This window comes from Vidua macroura, chromosome 2 (genome assembly GCF_024509145.1).
Source record: "Vidua macroura isolate BioBank_ID:100142 chromosome 2, ASM2450914v1, whole genome shotgun sequence".
Classification (NCBI taxonomy): Eukaryota; Metazoa; Chordata; class Aves; order Passeriformes; family Viduidae; genus Vidua; species Vidua macroura.
In genome coordinates this window covers 88405826-88421411 of record NC_071572.1, presented here as the reverse complement: position 1 = coordinate 88421411, position 15586 = coordinate 88405826, and the positions used below count along the sequence as shown (strand labels likewise).

The following is a 15586-nucleotide window of genomic DNA, read 5'->3' as shown; positions in this document are numbered from 1 at the left end:
TTAAACATTAAGGCACTCTGTGCACCACTGGCTGTCTGCGAGCAGCACTGATTGAAACTTGTTTTTTTCTCTTGCTGCTGCAGAGCTCCTTGAACACTGGTGCAGCTTTACAGCTGATGCTTATAAGCACTACTCAAGGGTTTTCAGCATGGCAGATCCAATACCTGATGTTCCTCAGCCTCTCTCATTAGTGAAACAATCTCAGAACGTGATTTAAGCTCTCCACAGCATGCATCCAGCTCTCCTGCTGGCGGATAAAGGAGGAGCACAGCACAGAGAACTAGAAGAATGATGAGGGCATAAAAGGCAGTAGTTGAGGCATTCACCTGGCTGATGCCAATTCAAGCCCCTGTTTGCAATTTGTCTACAAGAGAAGGGAATCTATCTATGAGACTGCTCATAAGAGAAACCCAAAACAACTCACAGAGTGATACAGCTCTAGTATCAACTGCAGGAGAAAGCAGTGTCTACAGACAATTCCAATCGAGGGGGCAACAATGCCATGGAGACAGTGTTCAACCTGCAGTTGATGTAATTTTAAACCTAAGATTTAACAGGGCTATTTTTCACTAAGAAAAATAAAAAGTAGCAAATAATTTGAAAACAATACCTGGTAAAGCAAGCTTATTATTTTTGTGCATTTCTTTGAAGGCCTGGTTCAAGTCTTCAGAGACTTTGATATCCTGAAACATTCTAGCCAGCTTGTTTACATAGTCTGCTGGCATTCCCACTTCCTACATAAACAAACAGAACAGTAAATATGACATAGAAAACTATGAAGAAAAAGCTTTATTTTTAAAATAATACGCTCAAATAAATTAAGAGCACAAAGAAGTACACTGGTATCATCACTTTACAGTAATAGTGAATCTGCAATGTGATATAAAGGGTTTTTTGCATGTATCATAAGTAGTTATCCCTTAAGGGCATATGGTGATTCTTTTAAAGAAATTCAAGTGCTGAAGAACATATGCATGCATTAAAGAATCCATGAGTTCTGAAATTTGAAGGAATGTTTCAGGCATGCAAATAATATTCTAATCTACATAAAAATTCAAAATTAGAATTGATCTCAAATTATTTACATAATTAAACAAGTACACTGCATTTTGCTTATATGGAATATATGAAACCTTTAGATAATTGTATGTGAAATATTTTAAAATCTGTCACTGGCACTACTAGAGAAGAGCCAAACAGTTTTACTTTCATGAAGTACTATGACAGAAGGAAAGTATTAAGATGCCTGAGTGGTCAGCTATTAAAGATAAAACTCACCTAAGCAAGAAAGATATTTATGTTCAAGAGTGGAATATTAATTCATCACAAACATGAGGCACAACCAAAGAAAGATGTGATGCTACTTACTCTGAGCCATTCCACCATATTCTCCTCAATTTCACTATCAGCTGATATATCTAATATCAGACGTCTTGTTAAGTGAGCTTTGTGATATCGCATGAAAACATCTTTATTCTGTACATATTTAAGTACCAAAAGCTGTCAAAAACAGATAATGTATTTATTTGCATTGTGAACCAGATGAGTCTGAATGCTGATCTAATGGCACTATAGACTAGGACTAGAGAAAGGCTATTTGACATTGCCTTAAGAGCAACTGTGTTAATACTATCATAGGCATCAACAATGAATGTTTCACAATATCACACCTTCAATTTTTTAATTTTTCAAATATCAGTAAATTATCTTAAATCAAAAAAGACACTGACACTGGTATGTGAAAATCCCCTGTATTATTTTCTAGACAAATATTAGTTATTGTAATATGTTACAATCTCATATAGGCATTAATTTAATGTACCAATTTTGTGAACCAACAGAGGAGACATGAAACACTGAATGATTTACAATATTTAAACACACACACACACTTGATAACACAATAAACTCTTTTCTCTATTACACCCTGCATAACTGCTTTTGAAGATCAAGGCCTCAACCCACATAAGGAAATAAACCAAACAAATTCCCTCTTCAGAATAATTGTGAAATAGAAAGCAAAAACGTACCACTTCTTTAAGCTTTGCTTCAATTTCTTCAGAGGTCAGTTTTTTGCTTAGTGGTGTTTTTCTTAGCAACATGTCACAGTAATTAGCAAGAAGCTCAGGGCATTTGGATTCAGGCTGTGTTTTCAATCCAACACTAGATTAAAGAAGAACAGTATTTCTTCAAACCATTCAGAATCCTGCTATTCTGGAATAGTTACATTGTTAACAAGACAGGCCGCTCTCTCCTGATCCCCTTGGCAAGGATCCTGGTGGTGAATTTATATCCTCGTTAAACTAATGAAAAATTAGGGATAACACCCTTTCTTCTTGAAAGAATAAATACTGCCAAACACTTTCAAAAAGCTTCTACAGCTTATTTGAACTAATTACAATTTTAGATCTGTAACAATGAAGTGTACAGATGACACTACAGTGTGAAACAACAAAATATTGCATGGGAAGAAGTATTCCACTAAAGAATTAACAAATGCTACAGTGAAATGTTTCTCTCATCTCCTCAGTATGCTGTAATGAGGTCTCAAGAACAGCCTCCTGCACCACACTTCATAGACTGCACAACTCAACCCATCTAACACATATTAAACAGGATGAAATTATTTCATCACAGCTATAAGGATAGACTAACAGCTAGGAGATTAAATGCAGACTAAAGTTGAACAAGATACTACAGTAGACAGATTGTGGTTCTTCAAAATTCATCAAGCACAGGTCATGTTCCGAACCTGTGTCTAGACTGGGGAATAAAACCAAATGGCAACGGCCAATCCCTATTCCTAGAGTCAGATGGCACCAACCTGACTGCTACTCAAGGGCCCACAGCAAGTTCAGGAATCCATTTTTCTTGCTCATTATTTCAGCCTCTCATCTATTCGTAAACACAGAGCTAACTCTTCAGACAACTTGTCCTTTTTTTTAAATTCATGAAGCAGCTTGCAGGCTAATGACTTCTGCCCTCCTAAAGACCATTTGAAGTACAAGCAGATCACAAGTCTTTTGGCTATTACAGAAGACTAAGCAAGATGAAGTTCCATTTTGCTCAAACCAGGCTGCATATCTAGACAACTTCAAAGTGCTTGGGAAGAAGAATGCTGAACAGAAGACCATCACAATTACAGTAGTTTCTAAGAAACCACTAGGCCGGATTCACTTTAGGAGTGAAATGAGGTATCAATTGGGATGGTCCCAGAGGAAAGGAAACTTTTAGAAGATACCTAAGAAACTCCTCTACCGTACCTGCTTCTGTGCCAAGTATAGAAAGCAGGGACCCAGTCTTTTGTGACAGCATTCCTCCAATAAATATAAAGACTAATCCCTATTCCGGCTTGCCAGTATCTGGCAGAACCCAGAACATGAACCCAGAATATGAACCAAGATGCTGGACAGATATTTATAACCATCCACCCCTAACTAGAAGCAATTGGAAAGGGATGCTGGCAGCCCAGCTACAAAAGCTTTGTTTCCATAGTAAATTAGATGACAAACTATATATAAGCAATCCCAAGCACCTAAATATATACAAGCTCCTACTCAAGTGGCACATCACACGGTAAATGTTAACAATCAATTAACTGACTGCTACCTTCTCTTGGCTGAGTTAGCAGAGCGGGCACTGTAAGCATGGTCCTTCTTCTTGAGTCACGCAGGTCTGCCTAATCTACTGGAAGTTGTTTAAACTAACCTGGTTAATCCTGCACTGAAACAAAAATGCAACAGCTGGACAGGTCACACTCACAACTGGCACAAGAGGAGGTGGAAAACAGCTTGCGGATGGTTACACCTTAATCAACCACTGTTATTCCCATGAAGATTACTGCCTCATTTTTCCCCAGGACCTTTTGCTGAAGTTGTGGCAGAGTTATACAGCTGAGGTTTTTGGAATTAATAATCCAGGAAACCATTATGAATTTCAGCTAACAAACTGACTCATAGAATAAAAGAACAGATCCCCAAATACTACAGATAAATTTAAGTTGAACCAGGTTGCTATTCACTGATCTGCTTCCACATGAAATGAGTCTTACCAGAGGTCAATAAACAATATGAAATTTCATAATGCAAATAACACAAAGCCCTTTTAAACACAGCATTACTTTTTGAAGAGACATTTTAAAAACCTTGATTCACATAAAGTTTACATGGCTTACCCCTTTTGCTTCAATGGCAATTCAAGTTTAAATATTGTAGCATCATTCACAACTGCTTTGTACGCCTGAAAAATAATTAGATTATTGGTGCTTCACTCCCATTTCTTTCTGATATGAATTGCAAAGATTTTATCTCTTTTTACACTACTGTAACATGGAATTAATTCAATTTTTTTTATTAGTCCAAAGCTTGCAGATTCTATTTTCAGTTTGAGAGTTCAAATTCTATGATTCAATTTCCCAAAAACTGATGTTTTCCTCTTTTCCACTAACATACTCATTTCCTTTAAGCAACAACTTAGCAAGGGATTACATGGAGCAGGTTGCATGTCTGAAGTCATGACACAAAGTAAATTCCAAACACAAATTATTGCTGAATCAGACATTACAATTCTCAAAACAAAGGTCATCTTCTAATGTGCTCTACACCATTACAAAGCTGAATATATGCAACTTTATGCAACATTATAACAGAAATGGAAAGCTCCTCAGTTGGTAGTAAGTTTCATCAATATTTTAGTCTGCACATTTAATAGAGTAATAGCAGCTTCTAAATTTAACAGTGAATGCACCCAAGGGTTTTGGAGACATCATAATACAAATTGCAACAAGTCTTACAGTGAACAAAAGACCAGCAGAAACAGATACCTTATCTCTGGCAGTAAGAAATCTTGGATCATCTTGAAAAGCTTCTTTAACCAACTTGCTAAACCGATTAAACAGCGTGAGCAATTGCTCTACATACTTCTCAGAATCCTAAAGAGGCAAAAATCAAATTAAAAACCAAGGTTCCACAGAACTCAGTGTGAGCATACACGTAATTCCCTAATCTGTAAAAATGCTGTACCCTAAAAAGCCTGCATACTGTGAATTTACATTTTATCTTTAGTCTCGGTATCTACAGCATGTAGGCTTAAACAGACTTTCAAGATAGTATTTCCAATATACAAAAAAAAAAAAAAAATTTTAAAGGACGTTTTCAAGGATATATAAAAGACAAATGCCACATCCTAACTGCTGCAGACACCTAGGCCTCCTAGACAATAGGGAAAAAAGATGATTAAAAGCTGAAAAAGTACACTGGGGGAAAACCCTTTAATTTCCACACTGAACAACCACTCTTAGATTGAAAGCAAATTTCAAATTTCATCAGGAAGTTATAATGCTGGGAAAATTGATTAGGCTTTTAAAGTTAAGATTCTAGAATAATTGTATTGTAAAAACATCCCATGCACTTAATTTACAACCTTTACTGCAAACTAGACTCAGTTTTCAAAGCCACAGCTGAAAACAAAGAATAAAAAGTTATCCTAAAGACATTTAAAACATTCAGTGGATCAAAATTTGACCTCTTAACACAAAATCTTAAAAATTATTTCCATTCATGCATTTGTCCCAAAAATAGAGAATATTTAACTTCTGCAAAGTTTTTTCCCTGTTGTTATTTTACTAAAACCCAATACACTTACAGTAGTAATAGTTTCAGCAGCTGCTACCATGTCTGCAAGTCCAGCACTAACTATATGTTCTTCCAAATCCTTTAGCATAGGCTCTATGCCATTCGGAACTTTATCCATCAGTGAAAACATTAAATGCAACTCTGAAAGATACAAATACTGATGAAGCCACCAGTTAAAGATACCTATAAAACCCAAATATACTGCATTTCTCCTAGGCATGTCTCAAGTGGAACATTAAATATGTGAAGAACGGATAATCCAATTCATCTCTTAAGAAGAAAGATGTCTTGAGCACTGTTCTAATTCTGGTCCCACAAGAAGATTCTTTTGAAGGCAAAAAAGGGTAATTTATTGCAATGTAATACTTGCTTACATATGTAAGTATCTTATATAGTATGCTAATGCATATAGTATCAAAAGCTTGAATAAGATCCCCCCCTAAAACCAATGCCAATTTGGATTAAGTCCAGTTCTAACAAATTGCCTTCAAATCCCTGGCAAGAATGTCTCTCAGTTGGAAGCCTACAGGAGTTTATGCAGGAAACTATGGATTCAAGACATTTTTATATTTTAAATTAAAGCCAAACACACCTGTCTTTGTGTATGTTTCAACACCACTTACAATGCTTTGTTTTATAAATCTTGCAAAGTTCTGAAGTAACCAAAACTGACTAATGCAAACAGTGAAGTCTTCTTCCCAAAGAGTTTATTTAGTTTATCAGAAAGTAACCAGTACAAAAACTTCAAAAAGTGATGCGCTTTATTTGTCTACTTTTTGTAAAGCTATTTCAATACTGCTTAAAAAAAAAAAAAAAAAGAAAAAGAGGATATTGAAACATCAATAATCATCTTGACAAAGCTGTCCACAAAGAACACTGAGATTAAGGCCACCAGATTGTTGTAAAGAGACCACAGAGATTTGAACTCAGCTTGGCAAAGGACTTTGCTTTATGAAGTAGAACAAATGGACTCTTTTTTTTTTTTGTCAGAAAACAAAATTTATAGATTCACTTAGTTCCTCAATGTTATGTCTACTGTGAAAGTGGAAAAATCAGAGGCCCTGTCTTTGCTTTCTCCTCTGCATTACTTTTGTCAGCAACAAACACCAATATCCCATCACCACTGAGGATGAAATATGCTATCATCATCTGTACCACAAGAGCTGCTGCAGAAGCAAATAGAAAAGCACAGAGAAGAAAAGAAATCCTTTTAGAATATAACAAAGCAAATTAGATAATGCAAACTACAAACAACGTTGAATAAGAATTTGCAATGGTACTACAGACCACTCATAATGGGCTGAATTCCAGGAACCAGAAAAAAAAAAAAAAAATGTAGTTGGAGGCATTCTCAGTGCAATTTAGATCTGCTGTAACCAATGGCAGCACTGTTTTACATACAGGAAGTCCAAAAAGCTCAACTTTTACTGGATCTTTTAATCTAGGCTTTTAAAAAGAATAAGAGGGAGGAAAAGAGGGCAGAAAAAGAGTAACAAAAATATATGTTAAAGGGCTCTACATCTGTTTCTGTACAGTAGTGATGCCATAGATACCCCAAAAAAATCAGTAGTTTCTCTTAAGAATCAGTAGCAAAGGAAGACTGCAGGTGCATCCCAAAGACTGCAGGATTAAAAAAACCCATAAATTCTTCAAGACAGATTTCAAAGTAACAAAACCAAAAGGAGTCTTTCACTGGAACTCTCTCAGAATATATTATGACACTGAAGAGTAAAGAAATCCATGCTGTCGTTGTTGGGACACTTAAAGTCTGCTTTCATTCTTTATTCATGAAAGCCAAGCAAACTTTTTATTTCTGTTGTACTACAGGAATAAAATTTAGGCCTCCCTTCCCCAATACTATAAGCAAACAAAAACACAGTAAGTGAATTCTGAAGTGTTTGCAAGCTATGACATTTTGGATAGATTTTAGTGGAAAAATATTATTCCTTCCTGTCTTTGCACAGCATGTAAATGATCCTTAACATAATAAGAGTACATGCCCAGCTCATAATCAAAAATCCCCACCAAAACAGCCCTTTTTTGTCAGTGCTGTTTAATAAAGAAAACAACACTGAATTCTTTGGGGCAGATAATATCAGCAAGTCAGATGAGTAAGCAAAGCACAGCAGAGGACACTATCAGATGTATACATTACTATGCACAGCTCCAGTCTTTAATTACGTTTCAGTCATCTGCACCTGCACCCTTCATTGAAGCATCTGAAACAGTTCTTACAGACTGAGCGAAGTGCCCTGCAATCAAGCACCACCACAGGACACACACAACCACAAGAAGGCTGTGTGAATATTGCAACAGGTTTCTAAAGAAAGGTCCTTTGGCAGACGAACCCTTCTGAAGCTCTGCATTTACATAAGCCTCCTGCATTCTCCCAAAGGCTGTAACATATACTCATAAGACGTTTCACTGCTTTCTACATTTAGCTCTGGACTATTGCCAGAAATCATGCTGCTAGATGAACTGATCAGTATGACATAGTTTTGAGGGCAAATATTTTCTTAAATGCTGGCTTTAAAAGTGAGTATTTTCTATAATATTCTAAGTCATAAAACAGTTTTCTCATTTCAATAGAAATGAAAACCTCCAAAGACATTGGTAAATATTCCCTGGCTGCAAGATACCAAGATTTCAAAGAAAAATTAACCTGTCATTTCAGTTTGCTTTTTTTTTCATTTTTCCTACCTGAATTAAAACATTTTAATGACATATTTAGTTTGCTTTATCTAACTAACTTCTCAACTTCTGGCAGCAGAGTTAAAAAAATCTTCTGAAAACTTTCAAAAGGCATGCAGAGCTAACTTTCAATACTCACACTGATATACTGGCTATAAAACCCCATGAACAGCTTGTAGAGATTTTGTTCATTTGACCTACAGGTCCTGCATCTATAATCAGAATAAGAAAAAATTTTCCCCTGCCTTTCAGAAAAAAAAAATCTTTTATAAAGAGATGTTTTACTTTTTTTCCACGTGTAACGAGGTACTGGGGTGAAACAAAGAGGAAATGTTTGTATCTGGAGTACTCAAAGAGAAAGTAAAGACATATGGAGACATATGGACATATGGAGCATTTAGCAGAGTTGGTCAATGTAATGCAAGTAAGTGTATGAAAAAATAAAGAAAACAGAGCACAAAATATTTTCTTTCAAGCAAGATTAGAGCTATCCACTCATTCAAATTAAAATATTGTGTATATAGATTTCAAAACTGATAGGAAAAATATGAATCTATGGTAATTTTTTGTGGGATTGTTCATGTGCAATAATATTTTTATATGAAACACAACCACCATCTATTAAAAACAGTAATTTGATATACCTACACACAAATCTATTTTTATGCAGTTCATGCAGGGCTCACCCTGCACTGCTCTTGAAGCTCCACTTACTTTCTGTTTCATTTCGTTTGATCATGCCTTGGCATTCAGCTAAAATAGTCTCTTTAAAAGATGTCACCAGGGCATTGACGCAGCACTCCATGAGCTGAAATATATTAAACACAGGATTAGCTCAAGCAGCCAACTGAACTGAAGTCTGATGTGTCTCAAGTTTGCCATGACGCAAAATCTAACCTCTTCTCGACAATTAGCTCTATAAAAGAATTAACTCATTCATTGATTCATAAAAGTATGTGCAGTTTGAATAGAATCTATGCAGGAACCATATTTCTTCAAAATGTTTAGGTTAGGAAGTGTGGCAAAATCTCCTCCAAACCATTAATGAGCTTAGTATTTCTGTCGACTCTTTTCTCTCAAGGGAGCCACCACTTTTGGAACAGTAACTACCCTACTTCATTTCTAAGTATACATCCAAGAGCTAAGAATAGTTCTCATTCCAGTATACCCTATTTGGACCAGGCTGGGTGGCTTGAACAAGGCATTAGATCTAGAACACAAACTGCCTGTACATGTCAGGACCATCTCTCCTTTGTCAGCCTCTTTATAAGGGCTACAATTTATACCTGTGCAAAATGAATGACTCACAGCTTAACAATAGGCGTAAAGCACATTTTGATCCACTTCAAAAAAATGATCAGATTTAAAAGGTATTTATTTAAAATAACCTGTTTCCTGAACTAATTTCAACACACACAATTATGACATATTCATTGCATTCTTCCTCTAGAATCTGAACTGTGTAAAAAAATTGCCGAAGAGGGAAGAAGGGGAAAGAAAATCTCTTAATATTAAATGGCCATATTTCAGCCTAAGAGGAAATATATTACAGCTTTAATGAAATTTGTATTCCTCCTTTTGATTGCAACGAATGGTAACTCTTTCAGGTGTTCTAAATGAGCACTGAGAAATTGTTTGCCAAACAGATTTGACAGTTCATTTTCAAACATGAGTCTTATCCATTGTTAAACATAGGAAAAAATCCACCATACTTAACTCAAAATGAAAGAATAAAAACCAATCTGAATAAAAACCTGCCCTTCAGTTTTAACTTTTGATCTACATGTACTATTTACACATTTACAGAAATTGTAAATTACCAGATTGGAAAGTAATACATGTTTTTGCAACAAATAATTTATGATTAGCAAACATAAAACAAACAGTTCCAATTTAGTGCTATCAAATAATACTGTAACACAAAACTGAAAGCTACAACATAACACTGTATAACTATGAAATACACAATTTTTCTACATATTATACTCACTGCTTCTACAGAGTTACATTCACGTCTTGTTTCCAAATATCGTAGTGCTCTTTTCTCTTCTTCTTTTAGTTTAGCATCTGCCTGTGCAAAAGTAGAACAGCAATCATTTTAAGTACTAACCCATTCAGTACAAAGTTACAACAGAATTTTTACTTACATATTTCATATAATTCTGTACACCGTTTTGTTGTAAATAAGAAGGAGCCTGTGTTCTATAAAATCTCTCTGTTGAATCCAAATATGCCTTTTCAAAGTTATCCCGATATATCTGAAGTTTATCTTCAGGATTAGAACAAAGGTTAACTGCAAAGAGAAAGTCCAAACTTACTCTCAAGTCTTGGAAATGTATGTGGCTAATAATAAGCAAATTTCAATGAGAGAGTGAGACTTGTATTAAAAGGTTGCATTGAACAATTTGAAATATCTGATAAATGGACTCTGATCACAAAGGTAACCAAATTTGGCCAATCTTTGCTCCGAGAAACATTCAGATCAACTATGGCAAACTGGAAAAAAGTTTTATACTTAGCTCCAGCATGTCAGACATTCAAACTTGGTAACCATAAATACACATACAACTGCAAAATTGTAAAGAAGGAATAAAAAAGCTCAGAATAGAGCCTAATAAGATGAAAAGTTCACCACCTGACTGAGCAAAAAGCTTCTCTTAGACACTGTTCCTGGAATCACAATGTCTCCCTTTTAGACTGTTTTTTCCTGTTTTACAAGAATAAAGACAGTAAGCTCATTGCAGTTCTTTGCACTGTTTGAAAGAGTTTCCACTTTCTTCTCAACTGTTACAGAGAAATGAACAGTCATTAAATGGAATATGCTTTTTAAAAAAGTTAGAATTTGACTTCTATTAAAAACTGCCTTAAAGGGTATTAGTCACAAGTTTAGTTCAACAGGCTGGAAAGCTTTCAAAGTAGCAGGCAATGGTGAAGTATCACAAAAGTTTCAGATACATAGATCTGTTCTGCAACAAAGACAGATTGAATATCTTAAATGTAGCCTGTTTAGCATTTCTTCTTCAAACTGTCTAAAGAATCAGAAACAGTATGTAAAGGAGTACAGACTAAGTTATATGTGCAACCCCAAAAGGTCAAAAGGTACTCTTTGAAAACATTGATTTTGCAGTAACTGATACACAGCTAAATCACTTAGAAGCTAAAGTTTATAAACAAAATTTAATTGGTGTCATGTATAACAAACACAACAACAACAAAAAAATCAATACAAAATGCTGAGATAATTCCAACCCCACCACCACAACTGCCAACTTTTATGAAGAAAATTAATTTAATAAAGTGAGGAGGCAACAGATCAGGGTGTGCAAGACGTACCATATGATTCTCGAACTCCAATAACGAGCTGGGAGTCGAAAGCTTCTCCTAGTCTTTCAGCATGAACTAGCTTCATTGCACTGTCCTGAAGTCTATTTTTTATATTTGAAAATATGGATTCGTTCCACGTATCTAGCATGAGCTGCATATCAAGAAGAAAAAAAAAAATCCTGTCAGAAAGGTACATGCAGACCTATGTTTGTGCAAAAAAATACAAGACATCAGAAACAGAAATCGAGCAATTTATAATGTCATTTTCCGGTCATACACAGCAGTTCAGCTATGTCAGAACATGATCTTGCTCTGAACTTGTTATAGAAGCCATATTCTGCTCACATTCTAAATTTACTTTATGTAACTGGACAGTTAAGGGAATCAGTCTTGAATTAATGTATTCATTCCATAATTCTCTATTACATCTACAGTTCTTTATAATCAGTCAAGTAACCTTTCCAGCAATACAATGTGTCAGGAGTTGCTATATCAGGGGGTACTTTTGAGGCAAACACTGAAATATGGCAGGCACGGTCTTAGACAAAACTAAAAACTCAACTAACACCACAGGTACATAGAGAAAAACACTGATGGTTTTATATTGCATTTATCCAACAAGAAAGTTCAGTATTCAAGAAATGCATCTGTAGTTTATAGAACTCCACATCTCATCTAAGCACTGCAAAGTTTTAAGATTAGTTATGGAGGCTCTTATCAAAATCCTCATCACTCAATGGGCTCCTTTATACTCCATTGTGTGATTTCTTATTTTTGGTGATTGCCATTAATGCTGCTGCATCACATTACAGGCTTGGTGCAATGTCATGCCGAGCTACAGAATGCCCTCAGTGCCGTTACTGAGGCCAGCTGTGCAACAAAGCTCTCTTGGCAGTACAGCTCACTCACCTTTCGAACAATGCTGTCTTCCACATTGGACTTCTTGTTGCTGCCCTGCTTGCCCATCAGAGTGATCTCTAACTGACAGAAGGGCTTGGGCAAAATGTCGCACTGGGTGAAGAACTTGCGCCACTCCACGATGTAGGCTTTGAGTAGAGCTGTATCATCCTGGTGACTCAGCACTCTCTGCATGTGGGGCAAGCAGAGGAGGGAATTTATGAATCAATTTATGCACAAAATATGGGCTCTGTTTATGCTGAAAATAACTCCCCATATAAAACTCAAATATATAGCTATATCAGAATAAGAAAGTCTACATATTGAAGTGCCTTTCAGTTTCTTGCAGTAGTTATTAGCCCGTGTCATATGGATCATTTCTAAAGGGCAAAGAAAAACAGCAGTAAAAAAGGACTCAGTAAAGTCAAATTTTCTAAATTAATCTCTTTTTCTCTTTTTAAGTCACGTGCAAGTAAAAAATTAAAATCTTTGGTCTAAAGGCATTTGCTGGTAGAACCATATTAAAAAAATCAAATTAACATAAACCTGTAAGGACTGTGTTATATTGTATACACTGACATGTTTTGATTCAATGGCTTCTACTAACCTTTCATTAGACCCAGACTGATAGTTAACATCTATATTTTATTAAAGCCTGAAAACTTAGCTACATACATAATGCCAAAAAAACCCTATCAAATAACAGCCAACACAAACCACATCAGAAGGCCTCAGCTCAGCACAGCATTTATGCATGTAAGCAGGTAAGCTATGGAACTTAATAAACAACATTTATATGCCTGGTTATAAAAAGGCCTCTATAAAAAACTATTTTCCTTGAAGCAAAGCCTTAGTGGTATAAATCACTTCACTAAAAGGATAAAATAAAAGTGTACAGAATCTTGCTAAACCATTGTCATGGGATGCTTTAGAATATTTTTTTCATTTCAAAGCAACTCCCTCTTTTAAATCCCTCATAGCAAAAGATGTTTTCTGTAGTATGTATTACAAACACAAGAACTTCCTTTGAGTCTATTGACAGCGTCACTCGTTTGGAGGGAAGCCCATAAAACTGGACAGCTGAGCTTCCTGAGTCAATAGCACAGATATTTGTAGTACACTGTACATATGTCTTCTTTTAAAGCCATCCATGAACATGTCAAAATAGCACTGAAGCTATATAAACTTTTTTTTTTTTCAGACAGTAACTTCTAATAGAAAATTCTGCCTTTAGAAGTTTTCAAGTGGAAGAAAATTCCATACATACTCTTGGATAAACAAAAATAATGCTGTGTTTTGTCTTTTTAAAATACAACACAAAAGCCATTGCCCATTCCAGCTTCAAGCACTGTGAGAAAACAATGAGCCAGGCAAATGCTCAAGGCTCTTCTTTTTGTCAACAGAAATTTGCAGGGTAATTACGATCTCCAGAACATCACAAAATTTCAAACAAAAAAGCAATGCATTTAGATCCAACAAAAGTCAGAATTATTTGGCTATTTTTCTAATAATGCGAATAAAAGTTATGAAACATTAAGAACTTACTGCTTGTGCCTGCTTAATAAAATCAAGGATGTCTTCCTTCAGAGCTTGATGGATTTTTGCTGGACCTTTATCGTCCCACAAGCAAACTGCGTGTACATCTCTAGAAAACAATTTATCCACCTTTTAGTAACAGCTACTCAAAATTTAATGCTGTAATGTATGAGGCTTTAACAGGCATAATTTCAGAATGTCTAAGAAATTAATACACTTTTTATCTGCCATTGTTGAACAACACACAACTAGATCCCAGTGACACATGGGAGAAAGCATGTTTTGGGAAGAGATTGAAGCTTTAAGGAAAGTCCTGGAAGCAACTAATTGCAACCTATCTAGGAGAAGGCTATAGTCAAGAAGATGTGTAAGGCAATTCTGCCTTCAGTACCTATTCAATAATCCTTACTGAATTAAGGACAATTTTTAAAGCTTTTCTTTGACAGACATCACTTGCCAGTAACAGCATTACTACTCAGCCCATGATATTCTAAAATGCTATCATTAACATGCAGCCTTCCCTGACAGTTTCACAATCCAAGCACTACAACATCCTACAAAGTCAATAGACCGTCCTTGTGAGAAATTTGAACCCTGAGGGATCAGGTAATTTAAAAGATGATTCAATTAGTTTAATAAGATCACTCAAAACATTTCATAGCAGTAGTAGCATTTTCAAGTGAAACATTACTGGAGAAAAGTTACTAAACAGCACTGCAAAGCAAAATTCTGAGTTTTAATCATCATTCAAATGAAATTTTTCCCACCTCACAGCCCAGCAAGTGTATCTTAACTCCTATTCTTTCCATACTGAAGACTAAATAAAGCAAGTTACACTCCTAACCATATATCATATATAACATGGCTTAGCAAGCCTTTTTTTGACTTATTACCATCCTCTGGTTCTTCCACTTTCCAGTAACAAGGCCACATCTCTGCAGAAAAGCACTCCTATAGTCTAAAGCTATTACTTTGCTCCTACTAAATCAATACACTTATTTCAATACAAAAGCAACTTTTTTAGTTTAACTGAAAAGACAAAACTCACAAGTTGCTCTGACACAGATTAAAGGTTCCGGCCCAAGGTTTACAGAGGTCTGTAAACCAACTGGTGAGACTTATACAACATTCACAGGCAGAAAAGGTGTTACTGTATTTAGAATGTCATTGTTTCCTGACAGCAGTGAAAAAAAAGCAGTACTGGATAATTATACTCAAAGGGCATGTAGAAGACACCTACAGATTTTGCATTTTTATTAAGAAGCTTAACAAAGAACACTGCCCAAAAATATAAATCTAGGGAAGTGGGATCCTTTCCCTCAATTGCTTTAATTTAGCCATGAAGTTACTTAAGTTCTATTCAATAACTCAGCTACAAGGAAAAACAATAACTATAAAGTTTCTATTCCAATGCAGAATTATTGAACTAGTTATTAAAAATTAAAGCAATGACTCAGAACTGAATTTTTACCTTAACTATACCATGTCTGGCAACTACAGCAACT

General features: G+C 35.5%; 1 protein-coding gene across 2 annotated transcripts in view; it reads right to left on the bottom strand.

The window, feature by feature from the left end:
* Positions 1–15586, bottom strand: part of CUL5 (cullin 5) — a 32348-nt gene that overhangs the window by 8200 nt on the left and 8562 nt on the right. For both annotated transcript variants that reach the window (XM_053970025.1, XM_053970024.1), the window contains exons 3-14: positions 14091–14190; positions 12558–12734; positions 11658–11799; positions 10472–10617; positions 10315–10395; positions 9039–9132; positions 5644–5774; positions 4823–4930; positions 4175–4239; positions 2031–2163; positions 1369–1500; positions 611–734 (exon numbers count right to left, since the gene is read on the bottom strand). In XM_053970025.1, coding sequence (XP_053826000.1) covers positions 611–734; positions 1369–1500; positions 2031–2163; positions 4175–4239; positions 4823–4930; positions 5644–5774; positions 9039–9132; positions 10315–10395; positions 10472–10617; positions 11658–11799; positions 12558–12734; positions 14091–14190 — 1433 coding nt within the window. The remainder of the gene's footprint in view (positions 1–610; positions 735–1368; positions 1501–2030; positions 2164–4174; positions 4240–4822; positions 4931–5643; positions 5775–9038; positions 9133–10314; positions 10396–10471; positions 10618–11657; positions 11800–12557; positions 12735–14090; positions 14191–15586) is intronic.